General features: G+C 60.3%; 5 protein-coding genes across 5 annotated transcripts in view; all 5 read left to right on the forward strand.

Moving 5' to 3' along the window:
* Positions 1-1,643: 1,643 nt before the first annotated feature.
* On the forward strand, positions 1,644-4,782 carry ALDH3B2 (aldehyde dehydrogenase 3 family member B2). The gene is given in 10 exon segments (XM_024749372.1): positions 1,644-1,716; positions 1,719-1,760; positions 1,990-2,093; positions 2,195-2,219; positions 2,222-2,275; positions 2,542-2,928; positions 3,632-3,814; positions 4,030-4,048; positions 4,294-4,359; positions 4,596-4,782. Coding segments are annotated over 10 exon segments (1,140 nt in total).
* A 4,634-nt stretch (positions 4,783-9,416) lies between these two features.
* ACY3 (aminoacylase 3) lies at positions 9,417-12,408 on the forward strand. Its single transcript, XM_024749373.1, is given in 8 exon segments — positions 9,417-9,515; positions 9,608-9,714; positions 10,324-10,506; positions 11,449-11,541; positions 11,543-11,584; positions 11,960-12,039; positions 12,145-12,182; positions 12,184-12,408. Coding segments are annotated over 8 exon segments (867 nt in total).
* Positions 12,409-16,241: 3,833 nt separating this feature from the next.
* On the forward strand, positions 16,242-21,647 carry TBX10 (T-box transcription factor 10). Its single transcript, XM_024749376.1, is given in 9 exon segments — positions 16,242-16,271; positions 18,155-18,459; positions 18,551-18,652; positions 18,985-19,156; positions 20,143-20,298; positions 20,588-20,655; positions 20,870-20,964; positions 21,365-21,562; positions 21,565-21,647. Coding segments are annotated over 9 exon segments (1,209 nt in total).
* A 1,386-nt stretch (positions 21,648-23,033) lies between these two features.
* Positions 23,034-25,225, forward strand: NUDT8 (nudix hydrolase 8). Its single transcript, XM_024749504.1, has 4 exons — positions 23,034-23,283; positions 23,925-24,057; positions 24,631-24,708; positions 24,810-25,225. Exons 1-4 carry the CDS (start codon positions 23,090-23,092, stop codon positions 25,035-25,037), a joined length of 633 nt encoding a protein of 210 aa, XP_024605272.1. The 5' UTR covers positions 23,034-23,089; the 3' UTR covers positions 25,038-25,225.
* Positions 25,226-25,295: 70 nt separating this feature from the next.
* The window catches only part of LOC112402447 (double C2-like domain-containing protein gamma), a 5,822-nt gene continuing 4,595 nt past the window's right edge, over positions 25,296-26,522 (forward strand). Inside the window, 2 exon segments of the mRNA XM_024749378.1 lie at positions 25,296-25,320; positions 25,405-25,479. Coding sequence (XP_024605146.1) covers positions 25,296-25,320; positions 25,405-25,479 — 100 coding nt within the window.

Raw genomic sequence — 26,522 nt, forward strand, 5'->3', positions numbered from 1 at the left:
TGGGATTTGGCCATGCACAAGCTAAGCCTGAGGCTGTCCCCAGGCACTCCAGGTGTGCACAGTGAGGACACAGACAGTGACAGTGGAGAAAGTCAGGGAACCCCTGCCCTGCTTACCTCACCTGGGAAACGTATGATTGAGCTGGGGCCAGGGTCCGTCGACAGACCTCAGGACACCTGGGTGCCATAGCTCACCCCAGACTCCTCCACTCTGGGCCTTGATTCAGCCCTAGAGAGGCTCTAGGGAGCCATGGACAAAGTTAGAGCAGGGCTGATCGGACCACGAGCCACTTGAACCCAGCAGGGAAAGCCAGGTGAGAAAGGTGATGCTGGCACTGCAGGCAGAGCGCTGGTTCAGCCTTGCAACTTGGAGGCCTGAAGGGGCTCCAGGCAACCCTGGACTGCGGGTGGGCACTGCCAGTGGTCAGAGTTGGGCCCAAAGCAGCCCCAGCCAGGCACAGCTCCTCCAGGACGCACTCGGGAGGAAACGGCCCCCTGCCCCTCTTGGCCCGGAGCCTGGGCCTAGGACTGACTTCCCTCTGCCCCTCTGCAATCTGGGGCAGGGGTCTAGGTGAGGCCACCCCTGGGCCCGGCTGTGGGTGGGCACAGCTTGGGGCCCGTTCCAGCCCAAGACATGGTGGACAAGTTCTTACTGAACACCTACTGTGGGCCACGTCCTCCCCCAGGCCGTGGGATGGGGGGAGGGGATGGACAGTGCCGGGAATGAGGGCCTCCCTGCCAGGCGGAGGGAGGTCGTTCTGCAGGTGTTGGCCAGGAACGTGCCCAGTCTCTGTTCCTATCTCCCCATACTCCTCGGCTTGGGTGGCCCCCTGAGCCGGGCACCAGTGCTTTCCCCGTCTTATGGTTCCTAAGAAGAATAACCTCAGCGGCCAGGCCTGTGCTGTACACGCCCATGGAGAAGTGTTGTCCCCACTTCCCGGATGAGGAGACTGAGGTTCAGACAGGAGGAGGGGGAGGTGCCGATGGGGCCCCCGGCCCGCAAGGTGCCCACGGGGGACGTTGAGACCCATCTCACTCCATGGCCAACGCTCTGAGGCAGAGGTCCTGGGCTCAGGCCTGTGGGATGCTGCTGGACTCTGAGGACGACTCACGTCCACACACAGAGAAAGAGAGACAGAGGAACAGAGACGCAGAGAGACAAACAGACAGACAGAGACGCAGAGGCAATGGTACGGTTTCGTGGCCCCAGCTGGGGTGCTCAGAGCGCTTCCTTGCTCAAGGTCCAGGCAGTTCCCCCCCAGAGGCCCTGCTGGGCTCCTCCTTCCCACCCCCATACCCCATCCCTCTCCACTCTCAGCCCCACTGGGGCTCCCTTGGGCGTCAGGCCAAAGCCCAGATGGGCTCCAGGCCGCAGTCAGCCGTGCCGCAGGCCTTCCCATGGACGCCCGGCCAGGGTGAGCCCGCGGGCCAGGCGGGGGCAATTCCAGGGCAGCCAGGCGGGGGCAATCCCAGGGCAGCCAGGCGGGGGCAATCCCAGGGCAGCCAGGCCCAGGGAGAGCCGCTGACTTTCTCGGGACCTCTGTCTCCTTGTGGGGACTCCACTGCACAGGCAGCTCGAGGACTCTGGGGGAGTGGGCTTTGGGGTGATCCTCGGTGGGACCTCACTGTCCCAAACCCCAGCTCATGCCGCTGGACTCGGCCTTCATCCGGAAGGAGCCCTTGGGCCCGGGGCTCATCATCGCCCCCTGGAACTACCCCCGTACCTACCCCTGGTGCCCCTGGTGGGCGCCCTCGCGGCAGGTGATAGAGAGCCTCCTCCTTCCTGCCCCCTGCCAGTCCCCCCAGCCTCGGGGCCTCACAGCCGCCCACAGAGACAGGAAAGAGGGGCACCAGGTGGCTAAGAAGGCCTGGTTCCCATCTGGCCCACCATCCCCAGGCTGTGTGACCTTGGGGCCGGCAGGGCACCTCTCTGTACCATATTCTTCCCCTGAAGGTGGAGTAAGGCCGGCACCTGCCCTGCAGGTGTGAGGACTGAATGGAGACAGGGAGTGGCTACAACTGGCCCCAGCGCTGGAGGTTAGCGAGAGCGCTGAGAAGGTCCTGGCCGAGGTGCTGCCCCGATACCTGGCCCAGGTGAGGGTGGGCCTGCTCCTTCAGCATCTGCGTCCCACACCCGCACCCCTGCCGGTAGGAGGTCCTGCAGTGTCCCCTGAGCCGTCTGTCCCCCCTTGCAGAGCTGCTTTGCCGTGGTGCTGGGCGGGCCGAGGAGACGGGGCAGCTGCTGGAGCACAAGTTTGACTACATCCTCTTCACAAGTGAGGGTGGCCCCGGCCAGTGTCCTGGGGGAGAGGGACATTGAGAACGGGATGGAGAAGGCCGTGAAAGGAGGAAGCGGTGGCCAGTGGGGTGAAGCATCCCAGGTGGCAATCAACCCAGGCAGGCGGGCCTGGCACGGTGGGATCCGGGGGCAGCAGGGCAGGGGGCATAACCCAGTGGGTGAGCCAGGATGGGCTGGGAAGGTGGTGCCTGAACCATCTGGCCAAGGGCAGTTGAGGCTTGGGGTCAACTCTCATGTCCCCAGGGGGCCCCCGAGTCGGCACGGTTGTCATGGCTGCAGCCGCCGAGCACCTGACGCCCGTCACGCTGGAGCTGGGGGGCAAGAACCCCTGCTACGTGGACGACAACTGCGACCCCCAGACCATGGCCAACCGCGTGGCCTTCTTCCGCTATTTCAACGCCGGCCAGACCTGCGTGGCCCCCGACTATATCCTGTGCAGCCCCGAAATGCAGGCTCGACTGCTGCCCGCCCTGCAGAGTGCCATCACCCGCTTCTACGGCGAAGACCCCCAGAGCTCCCCAGACCTGGGCCGCATCATCAGTGAGAAGAATTTCCAGCGGCTCCGGCACCTGCTGAGCTGTGGCCGCGTGGCCATCGGGGGCCAGAGTGATGAAAGCGATCGCTACATCGGTGAGTCCCGCCCTCCCTGCCACTGTGCCCGACTCCCAGCCCCCCCCAGCTAAGGCCCCCCCACGCTGGGGGCCACAGCTGGGCCCCGAGTCTGGGCCCAGCCTGTAACCTCGGGCCCTGAGGCTCCCCGACCCCACTGCTAGAGCCCAGCCTGGTCCACGGCTCTGGTGCCACGATTCTGTGACACCAGTGTTCCGCGTTGCCGTGTCTGAGCCTGTGACCCCACGACTCAGCCCTCTGGCCCAGGCTCTGGATTCTCCAAGCTCAGACCCCAGAGTTCTAGGGCTCAGGTTCCAAACTTCAGCCCCAAGAGCTGCTGCTCCACGGGGCCATGACCCCAGGTCCTATGAGCCCACGATTCCTGGTTCTGAATTTCAACAGCCCGTCCCGAGCACCCGCTACGCTGTGAACAAAGCAGCCCCAGTCTCCCGGGCCGAACGGCTCAGAGGGTGACGCTGCTCCCCAGCAGGCTGGGACCCGGGACCTCAGGTCCGGTCACCCTCTGACTGTAAGACCAAGGCTGAGGGGCTCTCTGGGCCCCACGGGCCCCGGTCAGGCTGGGGAGCCCCTCAAGGTCACTTCCCGGGGGCTGTGGGGAGATCACCTTCCCCAGAACGTCCCTGAGCCTGGAGCCCTGGGTCCCTGGGCCCTGCCTGCCCGAGGCCCCACCCGTGGGGCTGAGCCATGCCCTGTGCCCGGGCAGCTCCCACGGTGCTGGTGGGCGTGCAGGAGACGGAGCCGGTGATGCAGGAGGAGATCTTCGGGCCCATCCTGCCCATCATGAACGTGAGGAGCCTGGACGAGGCCATCGAGTTCATCCGCCGTCGGGAGAAGCCCCTGGCCCTGTACGCCTTCTCCAACAGCAGCCAGGTGGGGCTGGACAGAGGTGGGAGCAACAGAGGGGCCCAAAAGGGTGAGACCAGTCACCTCCCCTTTCCCGGCCCACTTGTGAGGGTTAGCGCAGCAGGTGCCTCCAGTGTGACTATAATCCAGGCCACTGGACAACGGCTCCCTGCACACAGGTGCCTGGCAGAGACGGGGGGGCAGCGTCAAGAAGCTGGCAACACGTGGCTGGCCAACTGTCTGCCCTGGCCGGGGCAGCTCCCGCCCGGACGAGGAGGTGCTCCCTCTATCTGTCCGGCCCGGGGGGCGGCCCTCTTGTCCTCAGTCATGCAAAAGTTCTGTGTGGGTGAGCAGAGCCCCTGAAGGGGGAGGGGGCAGAGCAAAGGTGGGACCCGGCAGGCAGAGCCAGGCTGGCCGCCATGGAGCCTGTGCCCTGCTGCTGCTGTGACTCTCGGTGCCGCTTCTCAGGGCCACGGACTCCCCTCTGTGAGCTCAGAGGGGCGACACTCACCGGATCAGCAGCGGCCCCTTTGGAGGCAAGGAGGGCTTCATCTACCTGACTCTGCTGTCCCTGCCACTAGGGGGAGTCGTTGAGCCCTCCCCTCCTTCACCCTCCAGCCCCAACTCCCAGGGAAGCTCAGGTTGGCACCCCAGACCCAGGAAGGCCCAGTTTTGCCTTCCCTCACTGTTGATCCAGGCCCCAGGCCTCTCAAGGCCTCAGTTTCCTTATCTGCAAAATGGCTCTTAGAATGGCCTGGCTTTCCCTGAGCTCCCTGCTGGGCGGTGGGCTGCCGCTGAACGGGCCCTCACTTCCGTGCCCATGCAGACAACAGCGGAATGGGCAGCTACCACAGCAAGTTCTCCTCCGACGCCTTCTCCCACCACCGCGCCTGCCTGCTCTCCCCCTCGGGCCTGGAGAAGCTCAAGGACATCCGCTACTCGCCCTTTTCTGCCTGCAAACAGCAGCTGCTCAGCTGGGCCTTGGGCAACCAGCGCTGCATCCTTCTGTGAGCACCCTGTCCATCTCCAGTGCCCCATCCCCACGACCCCCCTGTCCTGCTGTTGCCCAGGTGCTCGGTGACCCCCCAAAGGCTGGTGTCCTGTCCAGGAACACAAAGAACCTGCTCCTGGGGCTTTGTCTGAACAGACCCCTGGCTGGGCAGGACCTCTGGGACATTAGTCCAGCCCCTTTCAGGGCCAAAGTCCTCTCTGCAGCCTCCTGACAGATTTGTTGACCCTCTGCTTGAACATATCTGATGACAGAGAACTTACCCCCAAGGCTGGGCAGCTCTGGTGGTTAGAAAAGACTCCCTCACGTCAGATCTATAAATAAGCTCCCAAAATACAGAGTGATTTCTAACAGCTCCAGTCACACCGGGTTTGGGGAACTGGGTTTGTCTGACCTGAAGTGATCTGATCTTGAACTCAGGTCTGGCCAGTCGCTGGTGTTGGCCTGAAGTGCGTTATTTACAAGGACTCTGATGGTGTGTGTGGAATCTATAGGAAGGAGTGCAATGGTTGATTAGTGATGTCTGCTATGGGCACAGGAGGGGGTTGTGCCCATGCTGGCCACATCGTCATCCCTGCTCTAATCTCCCAGAGAGAGGTCAGGGCGGGCAGAATCTAAATCTGGTCTCTTCATCTGACACATGGGAAAACAGATTTAGAGCCAGGATAGGGCTGAACTGAGTTTATACGGTAAAGCAGGGCAGAGCTGAGTGACAGTGGGATTTATGGCCTCGTGGCCCTCATCTGGCTCACACAGAACCCTACCCATCCCTGCAGTAGCTCCATCACCTGGAAAGCTTGGGTTTGCGTCAGTCCATGGCCATATTGTTACTGGGTGCCTTTGGGCATGTCCCTTAACTTCTCTGAGCCTTACCTTGTAGAATGGGGTTCCCATCTCCCTCCTACAGTTGGTGTGAGTGTTAAATGGGATCATATGTGTCTGGGGCCCAGGGGCCCCCACCCCAGACATAGTAGAGTCCAGACTCTCATGTAAGTTAAGCCAGCATTGGGCAGAGGCCCTGGCTGCAGAGGTGCCCCTGGCCACACACCTCCCAGAGCTTCCCAGGGCTCTGTCACAGTCACAGTTTTTGTGACAGCAGCCTCTGCTTGTCCAGCAATCATGGCATGCTGCTGTCCCAAGGCTTGGGGGTGGTCCCAGGGTCCCTTAGATGCTGGTTCCACCCTGGGAACAGGCCACAGTCCAGAGTGGGTCGTTAAGAAAAACAACAATATGGGGTGATTCCTCCTCCCACCCCCACCCCAGGACACTAGGCCGGCAAGAAGGAGTGGGAAGGGTGGTCCTGGGGGGCATAAAGGAACACCTGGTATGAGGGCGCTGTGAAAGGCTGACAGGAGGGGGTGAGCAGAGGCCAAAGTGGGACTCAGAACTGGGTCAGGATGGTAGAGGGACAGGCAGGGGCTCCAAAGCCCCTGGACAGGGACTTCCCTGGCAGTCCAGTGGTTAAGACTCCGTGCTTCCACCGCAAGGGGCGCGGGTTTGATCCCTGGTTGGGGAACTAAGATTCCGCATGTCGCGGTGTGGGCAAAACCAACAGTAGCGGCAACAACAAAAAACAAAGTGGCCCTTGGGTGTGGCTCCCAGGTCACGTGGCTCTCCTGAGCCAAGACTTACAATTTTGTGGGATGGTTCAGGTTCTGACCCTGCTCTGGGCCTCAGTTTCCTCAACTGCAGTGAAGAAGTTGGACCTTTGGATACTCACGATGCCTCTGCCCTCCATCAGGCCAGGGTCTGCTGTGCATGTGTCCGTTCTCCAAGCTTGCACCTGCCCCTTTGCTCCCTCACTCCTCACAGCTGCCCGGACCCAGGAGGGAGCCTCATTCCCATTTCACAGGCAGGAGCCAAGGCCCAGAGAGGGCACTGACTCCCCAAGTCACACAGCTTGTCAGGGAGGGGTGTCAGAGCCAGTGGGGGCTGGGGGCCCCCTCTACTTCCTGGGGCTCAGAGGTGTGACTCAGCAGGCCCACCTCCAGACTGTTCTCACTGCTGTGGCTCACACACGTTGGTACACGCAGCACAGACGTGAATATACAAATCCTCAGACACCAGCGCACACACGCACGAGCTTGCACACTCAGTTGGGATTGGGGGCTGCTGTTCCTGGGAGCTCTTGCCCTGGCTCCCAGATGCCCTTCCATTCTATAAACACTTTCTGAGGATGTGGAGAAAAGGGGAGCCTCCTATACTTTTTGTGGGAATATAAATCAGTGCAGCCACTATGGAGAACAGTATGGAGATTACTTAAAGAAACTAAAAATAGAGTTACCATATGATGTAGCAATCCCACTCCTGGGCATATATCTGGAGAAAACTTTAATTCAAACAAATATATGCACCCCAATGTTTGTAGTGGTATTATTTACAATAGCCAAGACATGGAAGCAACCTAAATGTCCAACGACAGATGAATGGATAAGGAATGTACCATGTAATGTACAGTGGAATATTACGCAGCCATAAAAAGAATGAACTAATGCCATTTGCAGCAACATGGATGGACCTAGAGATTATCACACGAGGTGAAGTAAGTCAGAGAAAGACAAATATTATATGATATCACTTATATGTGGAATCTAAAAATTAGTACAAATGAACTTATTTACAAAACAGAAGCAGACTCACAGACATGGAAAACAAATTTATGGGGACCTCCCTGGTGGTCCAGTGGTTAAGACTCTGTGCTCCCAACGCAGAGGGCCGAGGTTCAATCCCTGGTTGGGGAGCTAAATCCTGCATGTATGCCGCAACCAAGACCCGGCACAGCCTAAATAAATAAATAAATTTAAAACAAAAACTAAAAAACACACAAATTTATGGTCACCAAAGAGGAGGTAGGGGAGGGATAAATTAGGAGTATGGGATTAACATATACATACTACCATATATAAAATAAAAACAAGGTCCTATTGTGTAGCACAGGGAACTATATTCAATACCTTGTAATAACCTGTAATGAAGAATTAATTTAAAAAATTAAAATAATTTTTAAAAGAATATATATATATATATATATAACAATATTGTAAATCAACTATATTTCAATTTAAAAAATAAATAAATTAAAATATATATAATATACCTTCTAAGACGGGGACGCTGGACCCCAGCCAGGGGAAGTGAAACTTTCCAGGACCCCCTAAGGCTGTCCACCCCAGAGCTGGGGACCCACCACCTCCTGGCAGGAAGCATTCTGGTCTCCAGCAACCCCCCAGATAGCCAGGGCTGGTGCTCAGACCCTTCCTTCCTTCCCAAGAGGCCCAGCACCCAGAGAATCAGCAGAATCCCGGCAGCCTGTGGGGGCCTCTCAAAGACTACGGCTTCTGCCTTAGAAAGCAGGGCCTCGAGGCCCCTACCCTGAGCGAAGCGGGGAGCAGGGACCCGGAGGGAGGCAGACACCCCACTGACTCGCTCCACCACACCTGGCCAGGGGGTCGGCCGAGTCGCTCAACCTTCCAGAGCCCATGTCCAGCCCCACGAACAGAGCAAATGGTAGCTGCCCTCCGTTTGCGGCGCCAGGGCCGTTGCCCATGAAGATTCAGTGACCCCACCCCACCCCCAGCTACCCTACTGAGGTACCAGCAGGCCTGACAGGTCCCACAGCTCCACCTATGGGGGTGAGCAGGAGAGCAGGAAAGTGCAGGTGAGCCCAGGCCTCACGAGGAGTTGCCTGTGATCTGAGCAGCTGCAAAGAGGGCTGGCCTGGAGGGAGCCCCAGCTGCTGGGCCTGGTTCTGGAGCTGGGCTGACACCTCCTGGGAGGACTCAGCCTGGTCGTGAAGAAGGCCTGGGACCAGACGCCTGGGGGAGGACCAGCTTCAGGGCCCCAGTGCTGGCACACAGGAGGCACTGGTGACCTGATGGTCACTGCCCAGCAGTGCCTCTCTACTCAGGGACCACTGGACCGCCCTCGGCTCCTGGGGAAAGGACAGGACTTGGGGCCACGTGCGGGGGGCTTAGTTTTCATCCTTTCCCCCTTGTCCCTTGAGAGCAGCAAGAGGAGAGTGGGCTCAGATTGGACACCCCCCAGGTTCCAATTCCAGTTCTGCCTCTAGTGCCCTGGGTACCCTTGGGCATCCTGTCTGAGCCTCAGTTTCCACATCTATAAAATGGATCTGAGGGTCATTTCCAAAACAAAGCAAGTTGAATCATTTGAGTCATACCTGTCCCTGAAAACGATCAAAAACAATGAAATATTTAGAAATTGTTTAAATCACCAAAGAGCTGTAAAGCTGGGACCCCACAGCTCATAGTCCTTTAGGGTAAAGGGTGACCCAGGAGTGACCCTGGTCCTCTGAGGGCCGCAGGGACAGAAGCATGTTGCTGAAGGGATGGAGGGAGGGGGATATTCCTCATCTGGGTGGCCACCAAGGCACCATCTCAACAGGCAACTTGTGGTGGCCTGGTCTGGTGGTGGCCCATGGCTCAGCCGGTGGTGGATTCCAGGCCTGTCCTCCCTTGGCTGGACACCTAGGCGATGAACGGCCTGCACTTGGCAGCCCTCCAGGGCTCTCTCTGGGGGAGTAGTCTTCATCTCAGGCTTTAGAGAGTCCCTACAAGCAATTTCCCAAAGCCTGGTGCAGCTCCCCAGCGGGAGCCCCAGCTGGCCCCAGGAGGCGGGAATGCTGAGATTCCCAGAGGAGGGACCAAGGGCAAGAGCAGGGGTGTGGCCGCAGGACCTGGACTCAGTGGACCACGGCAGCAGAAAGCAACAGTGTGAGGTAGAGGCAGGCAGGGAGACCCCAGCACTACTGACCTCTGGGTGGACCTCAGCCCATCACCCACTCCTGCCCCCTGCTCTCTACCAACTCAGCACAGACACTTCCTGCCCAGGGATCTCCTGGCCCATAAATACCCATCGTTCCAGGAGGTGCACATCCCAGCCCTGGTGGCCCAGGCAGCTGAGACCTGCATTGACAGGTAACCACCCCTTCTTCCCTAAGGCCCCTGCACCAGCTCAGAGGAGCATGGGGGAGGGGCAGGAAGGAACAGGAGTCGCCTGGAACCCGACACTCCACAGCCAGCTCCTGTGACACCGTCCACTTCCCCTGCTGTGCCCGGTTTCCCCATCTATAAAATGGGAGCACAGCCCTCTTGCTATAGGGAGTGTGCCTAGGTGAATCCATCTTCCCAAGTCTGGGCCCCTTTTCTCAACTTGGGAGAAAGAAACTCCTTCTCTCCAAAGGGAGCAGAGAAATGATCTCCTCAGAGAAAGGCAGGGCAGGGCAATGCTTACCCTCAAGGGAAGGGTGCCAATGGAGGGACTGCAGGCACCAGGAGGGACCAACCTGGGCCACTGGAGGTGCAGGTGGGACGCCGCTGAGCTAACATCCAGCCACGGCTTTGGACAAACAACCGCCCCACCTGGCTTGGGCCCCTCAGGCCGCAGGGAGCTCACCACCACCAGCCCAGCTCTAAGCACTGGGCGTCGTGCTGGTGCCAGGGTTTCCTAAGCAGGTCCACCCACCAGGTGCGCCACCCCACACAGCGATGTGCTGGCTGCTGGTGCCCTGAGAGGCCCTGCACCAGGGCCACTCACGGCAATGAGACAGCTAGCGCCTACCTGGCCTGGCACTGGCTGCGGGTCCCAGGGGAGGTGCAGAGACTCAGCTTCTCCACCATGCCTGTGCTGCTGGCCAACCCGGGGGCCTCAGCCGCCTGCTGCCGCTACGTGGGCCATGACCTCAGTCATGCCTTCACTGGGTCCTTCCTCAGGTGAGCATCCTGCCCTGCTGCTACAGCTCCCACTGGGGAGCTGCACAAGGCTTTGGGAAATTGCTTGTAGGGACTCTTTAAAGCCTGGGATGAAGACTACTCCCCCAGAGAGAGCCCTGGAGGGCTGCCAAGGGCCCCCACCTGCTAAGCTGACCAGTCCCTCCACCCGGCAGGAGGCACCCTTCTGCCTGTGATGTCCATTCCTCCCTTTTCAGTTTAGAGAAATTCAGATTGATGTCACCTCCTCCAGGAAGCCCTTCCGGATCCCAGGCTGAGACGGGGCCTCTTCTGGGTTCCCCAGACCCGGGGCTTGCCTCAGATCATCCCCCCACAGGCTGCGTTTACGCAACCACTGTTTATACCTTCCTTCAGTGGATACTGGCCGAGCCCCACCTCTGAGCCCCATCTCAGGCCAGCTCGGGTGAGAGAATGGGGTACAGGACTGAGGCGCTGTCCTCAGCTTACTAAGGACAGAGAAAGGACTCAGTGACCACAAACCAGGAGGCTAAATGCAGGGCTGGGGGCTACACGAAGCATCTAACTTGGTCAAGGGCAGTCAGGGAAGGCTTCCGGAAGGAGGCGGGATCTCAGCCAAGCCCCAAAGGGTGAGTATAAGTTAACCAGGTGGAGAGGAGAGGAGTTCCAGGGAAGGGCCCAGCAGGTATGAGGCCTGAAGGCGAGACCAGCACAGTGCTTGGAGGTGTGGCCGGCGTGAGGAGGGTCTGCGGTGGGTGGGCAGGGCCAGGCCGAGGGTTTGGGGCCGTGCGAGGGGGCAGGCATCCACATGAGCCCCTAAGCTGCTCTGTCCCTCCTGCAGGGTCTTGGGGGCTTCACTCCTGTCGGCGGCACAAGGCTGCCCTCCCCCGCACCACTCACACACTCTGACCCTCTGATCACTGACAGAGACTGTCAGGGGCTGACACTACATCTTCGCCCCTGAAATGCCAGGGCCAACGCAGATGACCCACACGAGGTGTCAAGGGCCAGAGACCTGGACCAGCTGCTGGGGCCCAAGGCCTCGGGCCGGCCTTCTACTTATCCCAGACCTTCACAACACCACGGCCTCACCTGGAAGGCACCTACAACGTTTATGCCACGCACCTGCGCCACCACCCATCTTCCTTGTGGATGCTGAATAAGAGACATTTTGAGTGATTTCTCCCACAATTAAAAAATTTAATAAACTTTTATATTATATTCACTATGTGTCAGGCACTGTTTTAAGCACTATTAGCTGTTTAATTTAGACTTCAGGATAATAGGAGGAGATAGAATAATCCCTATTTTACAGATGGGGAAGCTGAGGAACAGAGAGGTTAAGTGACTTGCTCAAGGTCACACAGCTAGCAAGGCTTTGAACGCAGGCTTCACTATCTGTGCCCGTAACCACTAGGGTACACTTCCACAATGATAAGTGCCTTTCTAAGGCAACTGGTGTCTCCACTTCTAGACACAGAGCCAGTTGGCATCTCAGCAGACACCCTGTTGCATTGATCGAGGAAGTGAAGGAGCAAGTGGGCAGGGCCATAAGTGAGCGGCATCTCTGAGGCAGTCCCTGCTGGGGTGGCCCGCACTGAGGCCAGGGCAGAGGTCAGCCCCAGCAACATTGTCCTTGGCTCTTCTCCCAGGACTGAGAGTTCGAGCCGCTGCGGCCTGGCGCACCCATCTTCCAGATAGATGTTCAGCGGTGAGGACGTGCTCTATGGGGGGGAGTCCACCATGGACCCTGTGTTCATCAACGAGCTTGCCTACTACGAGGAGGGCATTGCCTTCCTCCAGACTGAGAAGCTCACGTTCTCCGTGCCTGCCCTGCCCACACTGGCCTCCACCCCGCCAGGGTCCCTGATCCAGGCCACACCTGCCCGGCATCAGCCCTCCCTTCTGAACAGTGGGTCGTGAGGCACAGTCTCGAGCCCAGGGCCCTCCCTTTGCCACCCACTGTGGACCATGTTTCTTGCCATACCCCACACCTCCCTGCCTCAGTTTCCCATTCTATAAAATGGAAGATGTCCAGGGGTCCATGGTTCATGTCCTCTCACCTGCATGGCCCCTCTCTGTGACCTCAGGATCTGGGGCAGGTCTGGCTCAGGGTGGTCTTGGACATTCTGTGTGTACTGGGGCCGGGGGTGGCTGTCTCTGTGCCCACGCATTTTCATCAGTGCCCAGGGGAAAATCCCATAGTGTGTGTGTGTGTTGGGGGGGACTTGGAGAAGTACTGTCCTGGGGCCAGCAGAGGGGCTTCCAGAGGAGGCTGTGACCCAGAGCAGGGCTCCAACCCCTCTGCATTCCCAGGGCCAGAAAGTCGATCTCTGTGTGCCCGTGTGTGTGGGTGTCCAGGCGTGTGCCTGCCCCAGGTGCTCCGTGGTTGTGTGTGTGTGTGTGGGGGGGTGTCTGCACACACATGTGTTTCTGAGAGCCTCAGTACCTTGGGCATTCTTCCAGGGGGATCCATATGTGGCTGGTGGTACAGCCCAGATGTGCATTTCCAGGTATGTAATGAGCTCAGGGCTCATGGGGGCTCAGGGAGCGTCAAGGCTGGGGAAGCGGTGCAGCTCAACAAGGCTCTCCCCACCCAGGACAGCCATCCAGGCACAGGGATGCAGGGAGGAGGTGCAGGTAGGGCAGGTAGGGCAGGCGGAAGTCTCCTGCACCATCCAGGACAGAAGTCAGCGTCGGGGAGGGAGCGGGCACAGGGTCTGCGTCTGGGGTCCCCTCAGTCCTGCCCCAGGCACTCTCTGCACGGTGTCCACAGCAGGGCTGAAGTGGATGGGGTGGGATGACGCCTGGACACAGCCTCACACTTTCCATGCTCCACCCCCGGGGCCCACACCCCACCCCGCCCCCGTGTTGAGAGCATCGCTCCTGCCTGACAGTGGGGCTGGTGGAGCCCCGAGCTCCGTCCTCTCCAGACATCACTCTGGCCCCTCTACACCCCCGCCGCCTGGCTCAGCCATCTCCCCGCGGGCACAGCTGCCACGCTGACCTCTGCTATTGAGCAGCGAGATGAGAAGGTGGGAAGGATATGGGGGCACCAGGGACAGGCTGGCAGGCAAGATGGATGAGGGGGCAGGGGGCCAGCAGGCGCCCCTGGCAGGAAGGGCAGACTGGCCGGGGAGGAGGCTGTAAAGGGAAGCGTGCCTGTGTGCATGGTGTGTGTGTGTGTGTGTGTGTAAGAGGAGCTTGTGCACATGTGCAAAGGAGTGGTGGCAGGTCACCAGGTCTTGAGTTCGTTTATGCATTTGGGCTGACATGTGAGTGTGCCCACGTACGCACGAGCATGTGTGTGTATGGGGGGTGTCCCAGCACACGGACCAAAGGCGTGTGCAAGCACACACACACACCAGGAGCCAGCAGAACCCCGGACCCCTGGGAGTCCGGGCTGAGGGGGAGCCACTAGGACTGGTGCGGATCCCCCAAACCCCTCCACCACCTGCCTATTTCTCACCTGCCCCACTGTGCATCTTGGGACAGGGTGGCACCTGGGGGCTGCTGGGACCCTCCATCACAGGCGCAGAGAACTCTCCCCCATCTTGCCCAGCAGCAGACCCCAGTGCAGGTGCAGCCTTCCTCCCAAAGCTGGCCGTGGGTCTATGCCAGGGGTCGGCCCAAGCTCTCCCCGAGGGATTCCTCCCAGCCTGGCAGGCAGGGACCGGGGGCACAGGGGGTGGAAGCAGCAGGCCTCCCTGAGCTGAAGGGAGGAGAGGTCTGCCCCCGACATGCGACATGTGGCTCTGGGAAGGGCCAGGGTGTCACCCTCGAGAGGAGCAGCCCCTCTCTGCCCCCCGTTAGGTATGGCCTCTGCCAACCCCTTGTTCCCAGTGCCAGACTCTGGAGGAGGTGTGGGGGTCCAGCCGCCTTTGGGGACCCCAGTCGAGCATGCCCAGCTCGGTGTGCTCTCACCTAGTGCTCCGGCCTGGGGGCTAGCCTGCGATGCTCCCTCCTGGAGTGGGCTAACCGGGGTCTAGCCCGATGACCCTCCTTGCACCACATAGCAGACACCAGCTTCGGGGAACCCCCATCCTCTGCCTTCCTGACTGGAGATCTGTGTGTTCCCTGAATGCCCAGCCCCAGACAGGCAGGGGCCGCCTGGGGAAGGTGTCTGGTCAGGACATGCCCCAGAGGCCTCTGACCTGGGCCAGCGTCCCCCCCCTGTGGGGACTGTGTAGGCACCGTTAACCAGGATGGGGACAGCTTACTGCCTCCCAGGCTGGGCCAGCCCATCCCAGGCAGAGGCGATTATGCACTTAGTTCAGTTGGGGAAACTGAGGCACGGAGATGTCAGGGTCCTGCCAGCGTTGCATAGCTCATCGGGCCGAGCGGTCAGGAGGACCTGGCTTCCTGCCATCCAGTCCTGGGGCTCTGCCTCTGCTGGTACTTGCGGCTGCTGCCCGCTAGCCTTTCCTGCTCAAGCTCCCTGGGGATTCCACACCAGCGGCTCCAGGTCAGGTGTCTGGGTCCTGGGGAGAGAGCTTCGCCTCTGCCATTCAGCCCTCCATGCTCCTGCCACCACCGCAGCTCCCTGACCTCCCTGAGGCCCTGTCAGCCCCGGCCCCTCCAGTCAACCAGGCGTGGGCCCCTGCAGATCACCCAGCCTGTCCTCGAGATGGGCCCCTACCCTGTGTCTGGCCCATTGATCAGGAATGGCTGGGGGGCTCCTAGCAGCTCCTAGCTGGGGAAGGGAGGAAGCCAGGAGAGGGGACCGGGAGAGGGAGAGGAGAGTTTGCCACGTCAGAGCCTTCCCACCTGCCCTCCTCCCCCACGGCATCGCGCCTGGAGCTGCACCAGCCCAGCCGGGGGCCTTGCACAGTCCAGTGCGAGGGTGGCTTGGAGAAGGGGCTCTGCACACCCCAGAGCCAGGGTCCCGCCTACAGAGACCAGGTGCCCGGCTTGGGTGGAGAGCCAAGACCTGGGCGATCGAGGAGGGAAGGCCAGTCCTGCCAGGAGACTGGGGACTGAGTGAGGGCCCGAGAGCTGAGCTGTGCTGCCGAATGGACCAGGAGACCGGGAGGCACTGACCAGAGGCAGGACACGCAGGGACCCCAGCTGAGCCGCCCTTCTCCAGGAGCCGGAAGTCCGGGCTGTCCCCATGGCAGGTAAGGGGCAGGCGGCCAAGGGAGCCCCATGGGTGGGCTCAGGCTCCGGGGCGAGTGGGGTGGGGGGCAGGGACTGGGTGTGGGGACCAAGGAAACGCCACTGGACCCAGGGGCTGGGCAAGAGCATGGGGCAGGGGCACCCCAGAATTAGACCTCAGATCCCCCAGGGCAGGGTCGATGGGCTCACAGCCACCCAAGTGCAAATATAGGGGTGCTGACAGGCAGGGAGACACAGCCATTTCTGGGAGGTGAAAGCCTTATCAGACGTTGGTGAGCGTGGGCCTGGCTCTGCCCCTCTCTGGGCCTCACCCCTTGAGGATCAAGGTTCGGGGGGACTGGACAAGGAACCTCTAACTTCCCCTCCAAACCTGACTTCATGCCGGTGGGAAACTGTCAACTCCTGACCCCAAGAGGTGCTGGCTTTTAGAGGAGCTGGGCAGAGGACAGGGTCCTGCCCAGAGTTATTGAGGGTGCTCAGGGGTGGCACATTGACTGGGATGGGCAGGGTGTAGGCTTGTAGAAGACTTGGAAGCCAGTAACCAGGCTGTGAAGCTCCCAGGACCAGCAAAGCCATGAGCCTCCCCGACTTGGGACGCATCACCTCACCATGGACCCTGGGGGCTGGCATTGGTTACCGGGATGACGTACATGCTCCAGCAGGACGGCTGGGTGATGGGCAGTTGCCCATGTGATGGCCTGGTCTAGGTGGTGGGGGGCATTAGCCCATCCACCCTTCATGCCCCTCTCAGTGAGACCCACCCACCTCCAGACTACAGAACTCCCAGGGGCTTTAGTGAGGTGCCACTTCTCACACGTGGCCCTCGGGGCTGCTAAGGTTGGGGCCATGGGCCCGGAGCCCCACACTCTCACCAGGCACCTACTGTGCACTGACTCTGGCCAGCACATCACACGCTATACCATCCCAGGAACCTCCGTCTACCCATCTATCTATCCGTCTATGCATCCATCCATCCAACACCAAAATTCTACCTCTGCCCAGAGGATCTCATGGTTTTACCAGGTCCTCAGTCCCTTATGCGGCTGCTAGAAACTAACAGTTTGTTTTTCAGGATACTTTTCCTAGTTTTAAAATTGTAATTGTGTTAAAATATACAAAACATAAAGATCATCATTTTAACCATCTTTAAGTGTTCAGTGGCATTAAGTACATTCATACTGCGGTGCAACCATCACCACCATCCATCTCCAGAACTTTTTGCATCTTGCAACACTGAAACTCTGTCCCCAATAACATTAACTCCCCTTCCCCTCCCCCTGTCCCTAGCAACCACCTTCCTACTTTCTGTCTACGAATTTGACTCCTTCAGGCACCTCTCACGAGCGGAATCACACAGTATTTTTGTGACTGACTTGTTTCACTTAGCATAGCATCCTCAAGGCTCATCCCCGTTGTAGCCTGTGGCACGATTTCCTTCCTTTTAAAGGCTGAATAATATTCCATTGCCTGTATAGACACATTCTGCTTATCCACTCATCCATCGACGGACACCAGGGTTTCTTCCACCTTTTAGCTATTGCGAACGATGCTGCTATGACCACCGATGTACACACATCTGTTCGGGTCCCTGCTCTGGATTCTTTTGGGTTTATACCTAGGAGTGAAACTGCCGGATCATACGGTGATTCTACCTTTAATAATTTGAAGGACTGCCAGCAGTTTTCCACAGGGTTCACACCATTTGAGATTCCACCAGCAACGCACAAGAGTTCCAATTTCTCCACATCCCCGCCAACACGTGTAATGTTTCATTTCTTGTTTTTGTGATTGTTTTGGACTTTGGTAATAGCCATCCCTGTGGGTGTGAAGTCGTATCTCGTTGTATCGATAGTTAGGTGTTTTTTTTTTTTAATCAGAAGGGTGGAGCTGTGGCGAAGCCTTTGAGTTTTTGGCCAAGACTTGTCCCAGGGCTGCAGATCAAAAGGTGGGCTCCTTAGAAAAACGTGAGGAGGCCAGAGCAGAAAGATGCTAGAACCAGCTTCTGGAGGCAGGATTTGGGCCCGTTTGGGGGGTCAGAGATGGGTAAGAGTTGTTCGTGGTAATTCGGGGATCGCCTTCAGCTCAGTATTCCTTAAGCAGCACGAGGGAGCCAGGTCTCCCCAGAACTGAGAAAGACCCCCCACCCCCATGACCCCCCACGTCACGTCATCCATAACAGATGTCCTTTATGAAGGGCCTACTGTGTGCCAGGCTCGTGCGTGTCCTCACAAATCCTCACATCAGCCCTATAAGGCAGATATTAAGAACCGTTTGTGACAGATGTGGAAACTGAGGCTCCGGGAGGTGAAACAATTGGCTCAAGGCCACTCGGCCTCTTGATGGCTCAAAGATTCCCTGGGGAGCCTGACAGGTCCTGTCTCTGGTCTCCAGGAGCTTTAAGTGAGCATTTACCTCATGAAGTGATGCCGAGTTGGGGATCCTGTGGGAAAACAGGCCTGGCAGTCAGGGGGAGCTTCCTGGAAGAAGAGGCATCTAGGTGCAGCCTGAAAGATGAAGGCTGGCTGGGTGGAGTGGGGGTGGGTGAGGTGAACAGGGGCCCACACTCCATCCTCCCTCTCCAACCTTCCTCTCTGCCGGCCTCGGGGTATTTGCCCCCTCGGAGACCTACCCTTTGCCCATGACGAGCTCCAGCTGGGAGCCCCAGCTGGACTCCCTGTTACCATCAGGCCCTTCCACCAGCTCCACAGGGGCCCAAGCCATGGCTGAGTCCACAGAGCAGGGCCCCAAGAACCCACGTGTGTCTGGTGTGACGGTTCAGCTGGAGATGAAGGCTCCGTGGGAGGAATCTAACCAGCTGGGCACAGAGATGATTGTCACCAAGGCGGGCAGCTATGAGCAGTGGCGGGGGGGGGGGGGGCGGGCAGGGCGGTGGCGGGAGTGGGGGGCAGGCCGGAACCACAGTCGAGCTGCTGAGCACCCCCTCCTGCAGGAGGATGTTCCCCACCTTCCAGGTGAAGATCCTGGGCATGGACACGCTGGCTGACTACGCCCTGCTCATGGACTTCATGCCTTTGGATGACAAGAGATACAGGTCCGGGCCTGGCTGGGGGTCACAGCTCAGACCTCAGGCACTTGGTCGGGGAAGTAGACCCCCACCAGCACCCTGAGGGAGGCAGGGGCCAGTCGGAGCAGTGCTGGGGGTGGGGGGGCCCATCCTGGGCAGCAGTGGGCGCACCTGGGCAGGTAGGGTGGGCTAGCCCAGGGCAGACAGCACTCTGGAGCCTCCGGTTCTTCATGTGCCGACGGGGCCAGTGCATGGGCAGTAGCAGAGATGCCCTGTCAGTCTTGGCTCCGGGTGGGGGCAGCAGATGAGGTGCCGTGAGCTGCAGTCAGGGCGCCCTCGCCACCTCGCTCTGTCCCCAGGTATGCCTTCCATAGCTCGCCCTGGCTGGTGGCGGGCAAGGCGGACCCGACCACGCCTGGCCGCGTGCACTTCCACCCCGACTCGCCGGCCAAGGGCGCACAGTGCATGCGCCAGATTGTGTCCTTCGACAAGCTCATGCTGACCAACAACCTGCTGGGCGACAATGGCCACGTGAGGCCCAGGCCACAGCGGGGAGGGGTTGGGCCAGGGCAGGGGACGCTGGGGCCTGATTGTGATGAAGCCCGAGCCAGGGCTGGCTGGGCCTTTGGTGCCCCAGTTCACCTGGCCGGGGGTCGGACAGCAGAGACTGCCAGGCGGGTGGGCCAGGCCCACGTAGGTGCAGGAACCCGGCACCACTGACACTGTGTCAAACAGACAAAGATCCCTGCCCTCACGGGGGCTCACCTCCTGGGGTGCCAGGCAGATGGTAAGCAAAGAATCCAGACAGCAGAAGGGTGATAAATGCCGGGAGAGAAAGGAAACAGGGAGCGGGGCTGAGACGGAGGGGGCCGTTGAGTTCAGGGGGCTCAGGAAGCAGCTGAGGCGCTATTTGAAGAGGGGTCTGACGTAAGTGGAGGAGGGAGCCTGTGCGTACAGAAGGGGGAGCCGTTGCAGGCAGAGGGAACAGCAAGTGCAAAGGCCCTGAAGCTGGAGAATGCTGGGGAGTTGAGGAAGCTGTGAGGAGACTCCCGTTTGGCTGGGGTGGAGCTCAGAGGGGCAGTGGGAGGGGAAGGGATCCTAGGGGCATCCAGCACTGCTCTGCAGGGCCAGTTGGCTGTGGAGAGGATTCTGGTCTTTACTCTGTGTAGCTCACGAGGGCTCTGAGCTGACTCACTGGGGCTGCTGTGTGAAGGGAGTGCAGCCAGGAAGCAGCTGTGGAAATCCAGGAGAAAGATGACGGTGGCCCGGTGGGGTGGAGCCAGTGGGGTGGGAAAGGTGGTCAGATCCCGGATAGTTCCGAGACAGCTGGGGTGTGGGAGTGAGAGACACCAAGCAGCCTGGAACCTCCAACAAAGGAGCCTTTGATACAGAACTGCAGACTCTCAAGTTCAGACCCGGCACCGCCGCTATCAGATGGGGGCAGCGGGCCCTGGAAGATGGGCTTCGGCCCCAGAGAGGGTTTGCGGCTGCCCCACCCCTTCCGCACCCCCCCGCAGATCATTCTCAGCCCCGTGCACCGCTACCAGCCGCGCTTCCACGTGGTCTTCGTGGACCCACGCAAAGACAGTGAGCGCTACACGCAGGAGAACTTCAAGTCCTTCATCTTCACGGAGACCCAGTTCACGGCCGTGACGGCATATCAGAACCACCGGGTGGGTCAGGCCACAGCTCGTGAGGCAGCTGCCAGCCCACCTCACAGGGGGGAAACTGAGGCGCCAGGCTCTTAGGCCCCACAGGCACACAGACCCCTGCCCTTCTCTCCTTCCCGGACTCAGTGGGCATCTACCCACAGTCCTTCCCCTGCCTTCATGCCCACTGGCTCTGTGGCTCCCGGGCTGAGGGTCCCAGGTCCCAGGGCCTCCAGATTGGGGACGGGGTGGTCCAGGGAGGAGAGGGTGGCTGAGCCCAGGGCTGGCCCACCCTTTCTCCTCTCCTCTGCAGAGCACCCAGCTGAAACTCACCAGCAACCCTTTTGCCAAGGGCTTTAGGGAGAGTGACCCGGACTCCTGGTACCGTCTGGCCCCTGACAGCTCCACCCAGCTGCCCTAACCCACCCCCTCACCCCATCCCTATCCCCAGGCATCTCCTAAGGCCTCCGACCCTTCCTTCAGGGTCACGCCCACTGGCTTGTCCCGGGGTCCCACTGTCTGACTCTGACCATGACCCTTGGCCTGGGTTCTCCATCTTGACCCCCTGCCTCATTCCTGCTTGCCCCACCTTCAGGCCTATATCTCCACGGCCCCTGCTCAGCGTCCGGACCCGGAGTCGCAGCAGCCTCTGCCCCTGCCTGCCGAAGGGCTCCACAGAGCAGGAGAAAGGTCAGGCCCCAGGCCCACAGACACAGTGGGACCAGAGCCTGCGTAGTGGACGGGGCCACGGGGCCCCCAGGAAGGGGCTTCCGCATGCTCAGCAAGCTCCCTGGTCATCTGTGTGTACAGAGAGGGGGAGGCAGAGAGAACGGTGCCGGGACGAGGTGCTGAGAGCAGGGGCAGGGGCGTCGGGGGGACTTCCTGGAGGAGGTGGTTCCCGAGCTGGGCCTTGGAGGACTGGGAAGGGTTTGGACAGAAGGAGAAGGTGGGGGAGAAATTCCAGGCAGAGGGAAGAGCAAGCACAAAGGCTAAGTGGCGGGCAACTTGGGGTGGGAGGGGCAGGGAACGGGACGGGAAGGCTGAAGGTGTGAGGGGGTCTGGGGCCCACTCACACCATTTCCTCCCTCAGACCCCAACAAAGCTCCAGCCTTCACCTCCAGGACCTCTGCCAGGCTCCATCAGCTGCTGGCTCCCAAGGCTCTGCTGGCCTCAGCCACCTACCGGCCCCTCACCTACCAGGGCCTGTACCCTGGAGCCTCAAGCCCCCTCCGAATCCCAAGGGCCCGACCGACACCATACCCCCTGCCCAATATCCAGGCTGACAGGGATCGGGGGGCCTCCCCTTCCCAGCTGGACTGGGGCTCCTCTCCCGCACTGCAGTGCGCCTGGGGTCTGGCCAGGACCCACAGTGATGGTAGGGTCCTGTGGACAGAGTCCTCTTACCCTGGAGGCCCCCCTCTTCAGCCTCAACTCTGCAGAGACATCCTCCCCTCACAAGGAAAGCAGGGCAGGTGGAAGCCAGAGAGGAAAGCTACCTGCCCAGAGTTCCAGCAAAGCTGGGAATGGTGTCAGGCTTGGAACCAGAGCCCCTACCTCCCAACCTGCCCCCTTCTGCCTTGGAAGTGACTCCTCCAAACCCTGCTTTACCTCTCTCTTCCCTGCAACATTAAACTGTTTGGAATGGGTGGTCAGCTGCACTTCTGTCCTTGGAGGCCAAGGCGGAGGGCCTCAGGAATGCCCACACCCCAGAGTCTGGGCTGCAGACATCGCAAAGCTCTGCCCAGTGCTGCTGGCATCCCTGGGAGCACAGAATGATGGTAAAGGTGGCGACACATGCTGAGTGGCAGGGCTGTGAAGGAGGCTGCGTTCCTGCCCTCTGCCTCGTGTGCCCAGATGAGGACTGAAATTGCAACTCAGGGAAGCACCCGTTCAAAGTCGAAGCAAAACATGGGACACCTGCCATTCCACGTTTAGGTGCTAAGTGCGTGGCTGGGGTGTGTAGTCCTCGAGGGGCCAGAGGCTGGCCGAGGGATGCACAACACCACAGGCAATGACCACAGGGATCAAGGTGAGGGTGGCGGGAGGAGTTTGAGAATCCGATCAACACTCCAGGTAGGAGAGCTTCTAGAGAAAGTGACATTTAAACCAACACCTATAAGAGTAGAAATTGCGGAGGACGGGGGTTGGGAGGAGAGACGAGCTACCGGCGGCGGCGGGAAAAGCAGGGAGAAGGCCGGGGACTGGAGTGGGACCCTTGGAGCGAGAGGGCGCGGCGCGTGCCACCCAGTGGAACCAGGAGAGAGGGCCCGGAGGGTGGGGAGCGCCGGGCACTCCTCCCGCGGCCCCAGGCGTCTCTGCCCCGTAGACTCCCTAAACGTCAACCCCGAACATCCTGGAGCACTTCCTCTGAGGTCCCGGACCCCCGCGGGCGCGGAGAAACGCGGGTCCCGGCGGGGCCTTAACAGCCAGACACCCCGACTCGCGAACCCCGCGGTCAGCACGGCCGTGCCCGGTCGCCGGGCCAGGCGCGACGCCAGCTGCTCTAGGCGTTCGTAAGGGGACACTCTCCAGACCATCCACGCCAGCTCCGCCCCGCCCCAAGCCCGCCCCTCTACCGGAAGTCCAGGCTATCTGGTGACGCCCCTTGGCCACGCCCCACAATTCGCGGAGAGGCCCCTTCCCGGCCTGGGCCCGCCCCTTAATCGGGCCCCGCCCCGTGGGCAAGGCCGCTGCCGCTACGGAGCCCCACCCTGCGGGCAGACTCCTCCCACGGCCCGCCCCCCAGATTCCCGAGACACCCTGGAGTGTGCACTCTGCCCGGTGACCTCGGTTTCCCGGCCGCGCTGGGCCGGACATGCTGCCCGACTGCCTGTCGGCGGAGGGCGAGCGGCGCTGCCGGCGGTTGCTGGCGGGGGCCACGGCCCGGCTCCGCGCGCGACCTGCGGCGGCCGCGGTTCTCGTGCCGCTGTGCTCGTTGCGTGGGGTCCCGGCGCTGCTCTACACGCTGCGGTCCAGCCGCCTGCCCGGGAGGCACAAGGGTGACGTCAGGTACACCGGCCGGGAACTCCTCTCCCTTCTAGGAAGAGGCCGCTGAACCCGGAGACCACAGGGTCGTGGGCAAGGCACTTAGCCTTTCCGAGCCTCGGTTTCCGCCTCTGTAGAATGGGTCTGGGTCTGAGAGCCCGTCAGGCAGAGGGCTATGGCGGGAGTCAGCAACCCACGTCCCTCCGCCCCGAATCTGGCGCCGCAGGTGGTCCTGCCCGGGCGCCGCGCGGATCGCTCGACACCTCGTTCAGGTCTGTGTCCCCCTCCAGAAAGGCAGGACTCCGCCCCGTTCCAGCGACTACTGGGAGATTCGTGTCCCCGAGCCGAGGAAGCGCGCGGGGCGGGGTTACCTGGCTTCCCGCCCTGGCCCCGCCCCCGGCGGGAATTGGGGACACCCTAGAGTCAATGTCAGCGCCTCTGGGGCCACCATAAGCAGAGTTTGCCTGTCTGAGCCCCAGGGCCTCTCTCCCTTACTCCCGTTGTTCAGGGAAGTAAACTGGGCCTGGAGCGGTCGTGTGGCTTGCCTAGCCCTCTCTGCAAACTAGGGGCGGAGACGTTATTTAGGTGGGTCACTGCCACAGCCTCCACCCCCACCCCTCCACGGCCCCAGCAGCCCGAGAACCAGGCTCCCTGTGCCTGTTCAGTTTCCCAGGTGGCAAGTGTGACCCCGCTGACCGCGACGTGGTGCACACGGCCCTGAGGGAGACCCGCGAGGAGGTGGGCCTGGTTGTGCCTGAGGAGCACGTGTGGGGAGTCCTGAGGCCCGTGCACGACCAGGTAAGCCCGCCAGGCCCTGAAACCACCACCGGCCCTTGCCCCATTCAGCCCCTCTGCTTGCCCTGGGCTAGGAGCAGGGACCCCAGGGACAAGGAGGGTGGTCATGGACTGTGGCAGTCATGGAGTACGGTGGGGACACCTGCCTGGCAGTTGTGTTCCATCCTCACACAGCCCGTCAGGAAGGGGCCAGGGGTATTTTATCCCCTTTCACGAGGGATACTGAGGCTCAGGTCCTGGGGTGGAGGTGGCTCCGGGGTGAATCAGCTCTGCTCTGCTCCGTGGACAAAGGTTGGGGAGGGCTTTGCAGGGTAGGCAGGGACTGAATGACCACTGGGAGATTTTAGGGTAGTAAAAATAAGGAAAAGCGAAGGCCCAGAGGCCTGAATGGGTCCAGTGTGTTTGGGGGGCCTGAGTCAGTCAGCGTGGCTGGAGCGAGTCCAAGGCCAAGGGCTGGGTGGACCTGGCCTGCACTGCTAAAGGCCCCTGGAGTCTTTCTCTCAGGCTCCCTGCCCCAGCCCCAAAGCCCTGTCGAGGGCGTGCCTCCCCTGACTGCCTGCCCTCCTCCTGCCTCAGCAAAAGACCACTGTGGTGCCAGTGCTGGCTGGCGTGGGCCCACTGGATCCCCAGAGCCTCAGGCCCAACCCCGATGAGGTGAGTGGGGAGATGCTAGGGGTGGAGTCTGGGCCGTCCGGATGGGCGGAGGCTGCAGTGGCCAGTGCTCTGTCTACCCTCTCGCTGCCTCCTGCCCACAGGTGGATGAAGTGTTTGCACTGCCCCTGGCCCATCTGCTGCAGGAACAGAACCAGGGCTATACCCACTTCTGCCATGGTGGCCACTTCCGCTACACACTGCCTGTCTTCCTGCACGGGCCACACCGGATCTGGGGGCTCACGGCCGTCATCACTGAGTTCACCCTGCAGCTGCTGGCACCTGGCGTCTACCATCCCTGCCTGGCCAGCCCTGAGCTGCCCAGGGGCTGATGACCTGGCCCTGAGCAGCCCCTGCCTTTGCCCTGCCATGCCAGCTCCACTCCAGGACTGAATAAAGAGCCTTTGCCAATTCCGTGGCGACTGCACCTTCTGCACTGGAGCCCTGACCTTGGGCAGACCCCATGGGACAGCTGGCCTCCTGGCTAGGGTGCCTCTGGATAATCACACTGTTACTTGCTGTGCCCACTCACTGTGTGCCAGGTGCCTGGAGTCTTTTTTCTCATTTCACTCTCACCACAACCCTGTGAGATGGGGCCAACGCTCTCCCTGGCTGGTGAGACTGAGGCTCAGGGAGGGTAGACACCTTGCCCAAGGTCACCCCAGTTTGGGATTTGAACCAGGCCCTCTCTGACTCCAGAGACCAAACTCCTAGCCACTACCCTGTACGAGCTCCTGTTCCGTCTTCTGTGCCTGGCTGACCATGTGCTGGGCAGTAGGCATCCAGAAAGGAGCCCTGCCTGCTACTGCAAACCTCTACCATGCCAAGCTCCCACCATATGCCAGGTGCTATGCTGGGGTCCCATCTGTGCACCGGCCAGATGCTACTCTGCCCTCTGGGGGTGCTCAGTCTGTGGGAGATCTGAGACCAGGTCACACAGATAATCATGTGATTGTACATTAATTACTCACAGATATGTAATGGAATTATGTATCAATCATGTAAATCTCTGTGAGAGAGTTGAAGGGGTGGGCAGTCTAACCTTGACACGGTGGACTGGGCAGTATTAGGCAGGACAAGTGATAGAAAACCCCACCCACTAGCTGACTCTGCCAAAGGAAGAATGGTGATTACAAACTCCAGAGATAGACCAGCTTCAGGTATAGCTGGATCCAGGAGCTCAGGGACTCTTCTTTCCACTGTATTGGCCTCACTCTCAGGAGCATTCTCTACTCCACAGGGGTGAGAGGTGAGGAGAGGGCAACAGCTCTAGGATGGCACGGTACCAGCATCCCATCAACAGAAAACAGCTTCTCTTTCTGGGCCAGTCTATCCCAGAATTGTACTTTATTGGCCTGCTTCGGGTCACATGCCCTTCCCTGAACCTGTCACATGGCTGCTGGATTTGGAATTCATTGATTGGCAGGGTCTGGGGCACAGGCCTGGGGAGCAGGGTGAACCTCCTAGAGTGAGAGTAGCGAAGGTGTGGCCCCCAAAGGACCCCTGGGGAAAGACAGGGAAGGTTGAGCAGGTAAAGGCAGCCACGTTCTCCTGCAGAGAGTGACCTTGAGACCATAGGTAAGCGGGAGCAGGCCAGGTCAAAGGGCAAGGGAGGAAAGTCGGGGCACAAGGAGCAGCATGTGCACACAGCTTGGGGTGTTCTAGGAAACCAAGAGGGGCCGTGGGGACATGGGGGGAGGGGCCCAGCACTCGTGGCCCCAGTGAGCGGCCAAGGAGACCAGCCTCAGTGATGGGGTAGGATTTTATTCCAGGCTGGCAGAGGGGGAGGGAGGTGCCGAAGTGATCGGATTCAGGTG

This window comes from Neophocaena asiaeorientalis, unplaced genomic scaffold, assembly GCF_003031525.2.
Source record: "Neophocaena asiaeorientalis asiaeorientalis breed wild unplaced genomic scaffold, Neophocaena_asiaeorientalis_V1.1 scaffold43, whole genome shotgun sequence".
Classification (NCBI taxonomy): Eukaryota; Metazoa; Chordata; class Mammalia; order Artiodactyla; family Phocoenidae; genus Neophocaena; species Neophocaena asiaeorientalis.

Excerpts from the sequence above, each read along its gene's own strand:
- NUDT8 (XM_024749504.1), top strand. The coding sequence starts at position 23,090 with ATGCTGCCCGACTGCCTGTCGGCGGAGGGCGAGCGGCGCTGCCGGCGG. Across the intron at positions 23,284-23,924 it reads AGGCACAAGGGTGACGTCAG|TTTCCCAGGTGGCAAGTGTG; the intron begins GTACACCGGCCG and ends GTGCCTGTTCAG. Across the intron at positions 24,709-24,809 it reads TCAGGCCCAACCCCGATGAG|GTGGATGAAGTGTTTGCACT; the intron begins GTGAGTGGGGAG and ends TCCTGCCCACAG.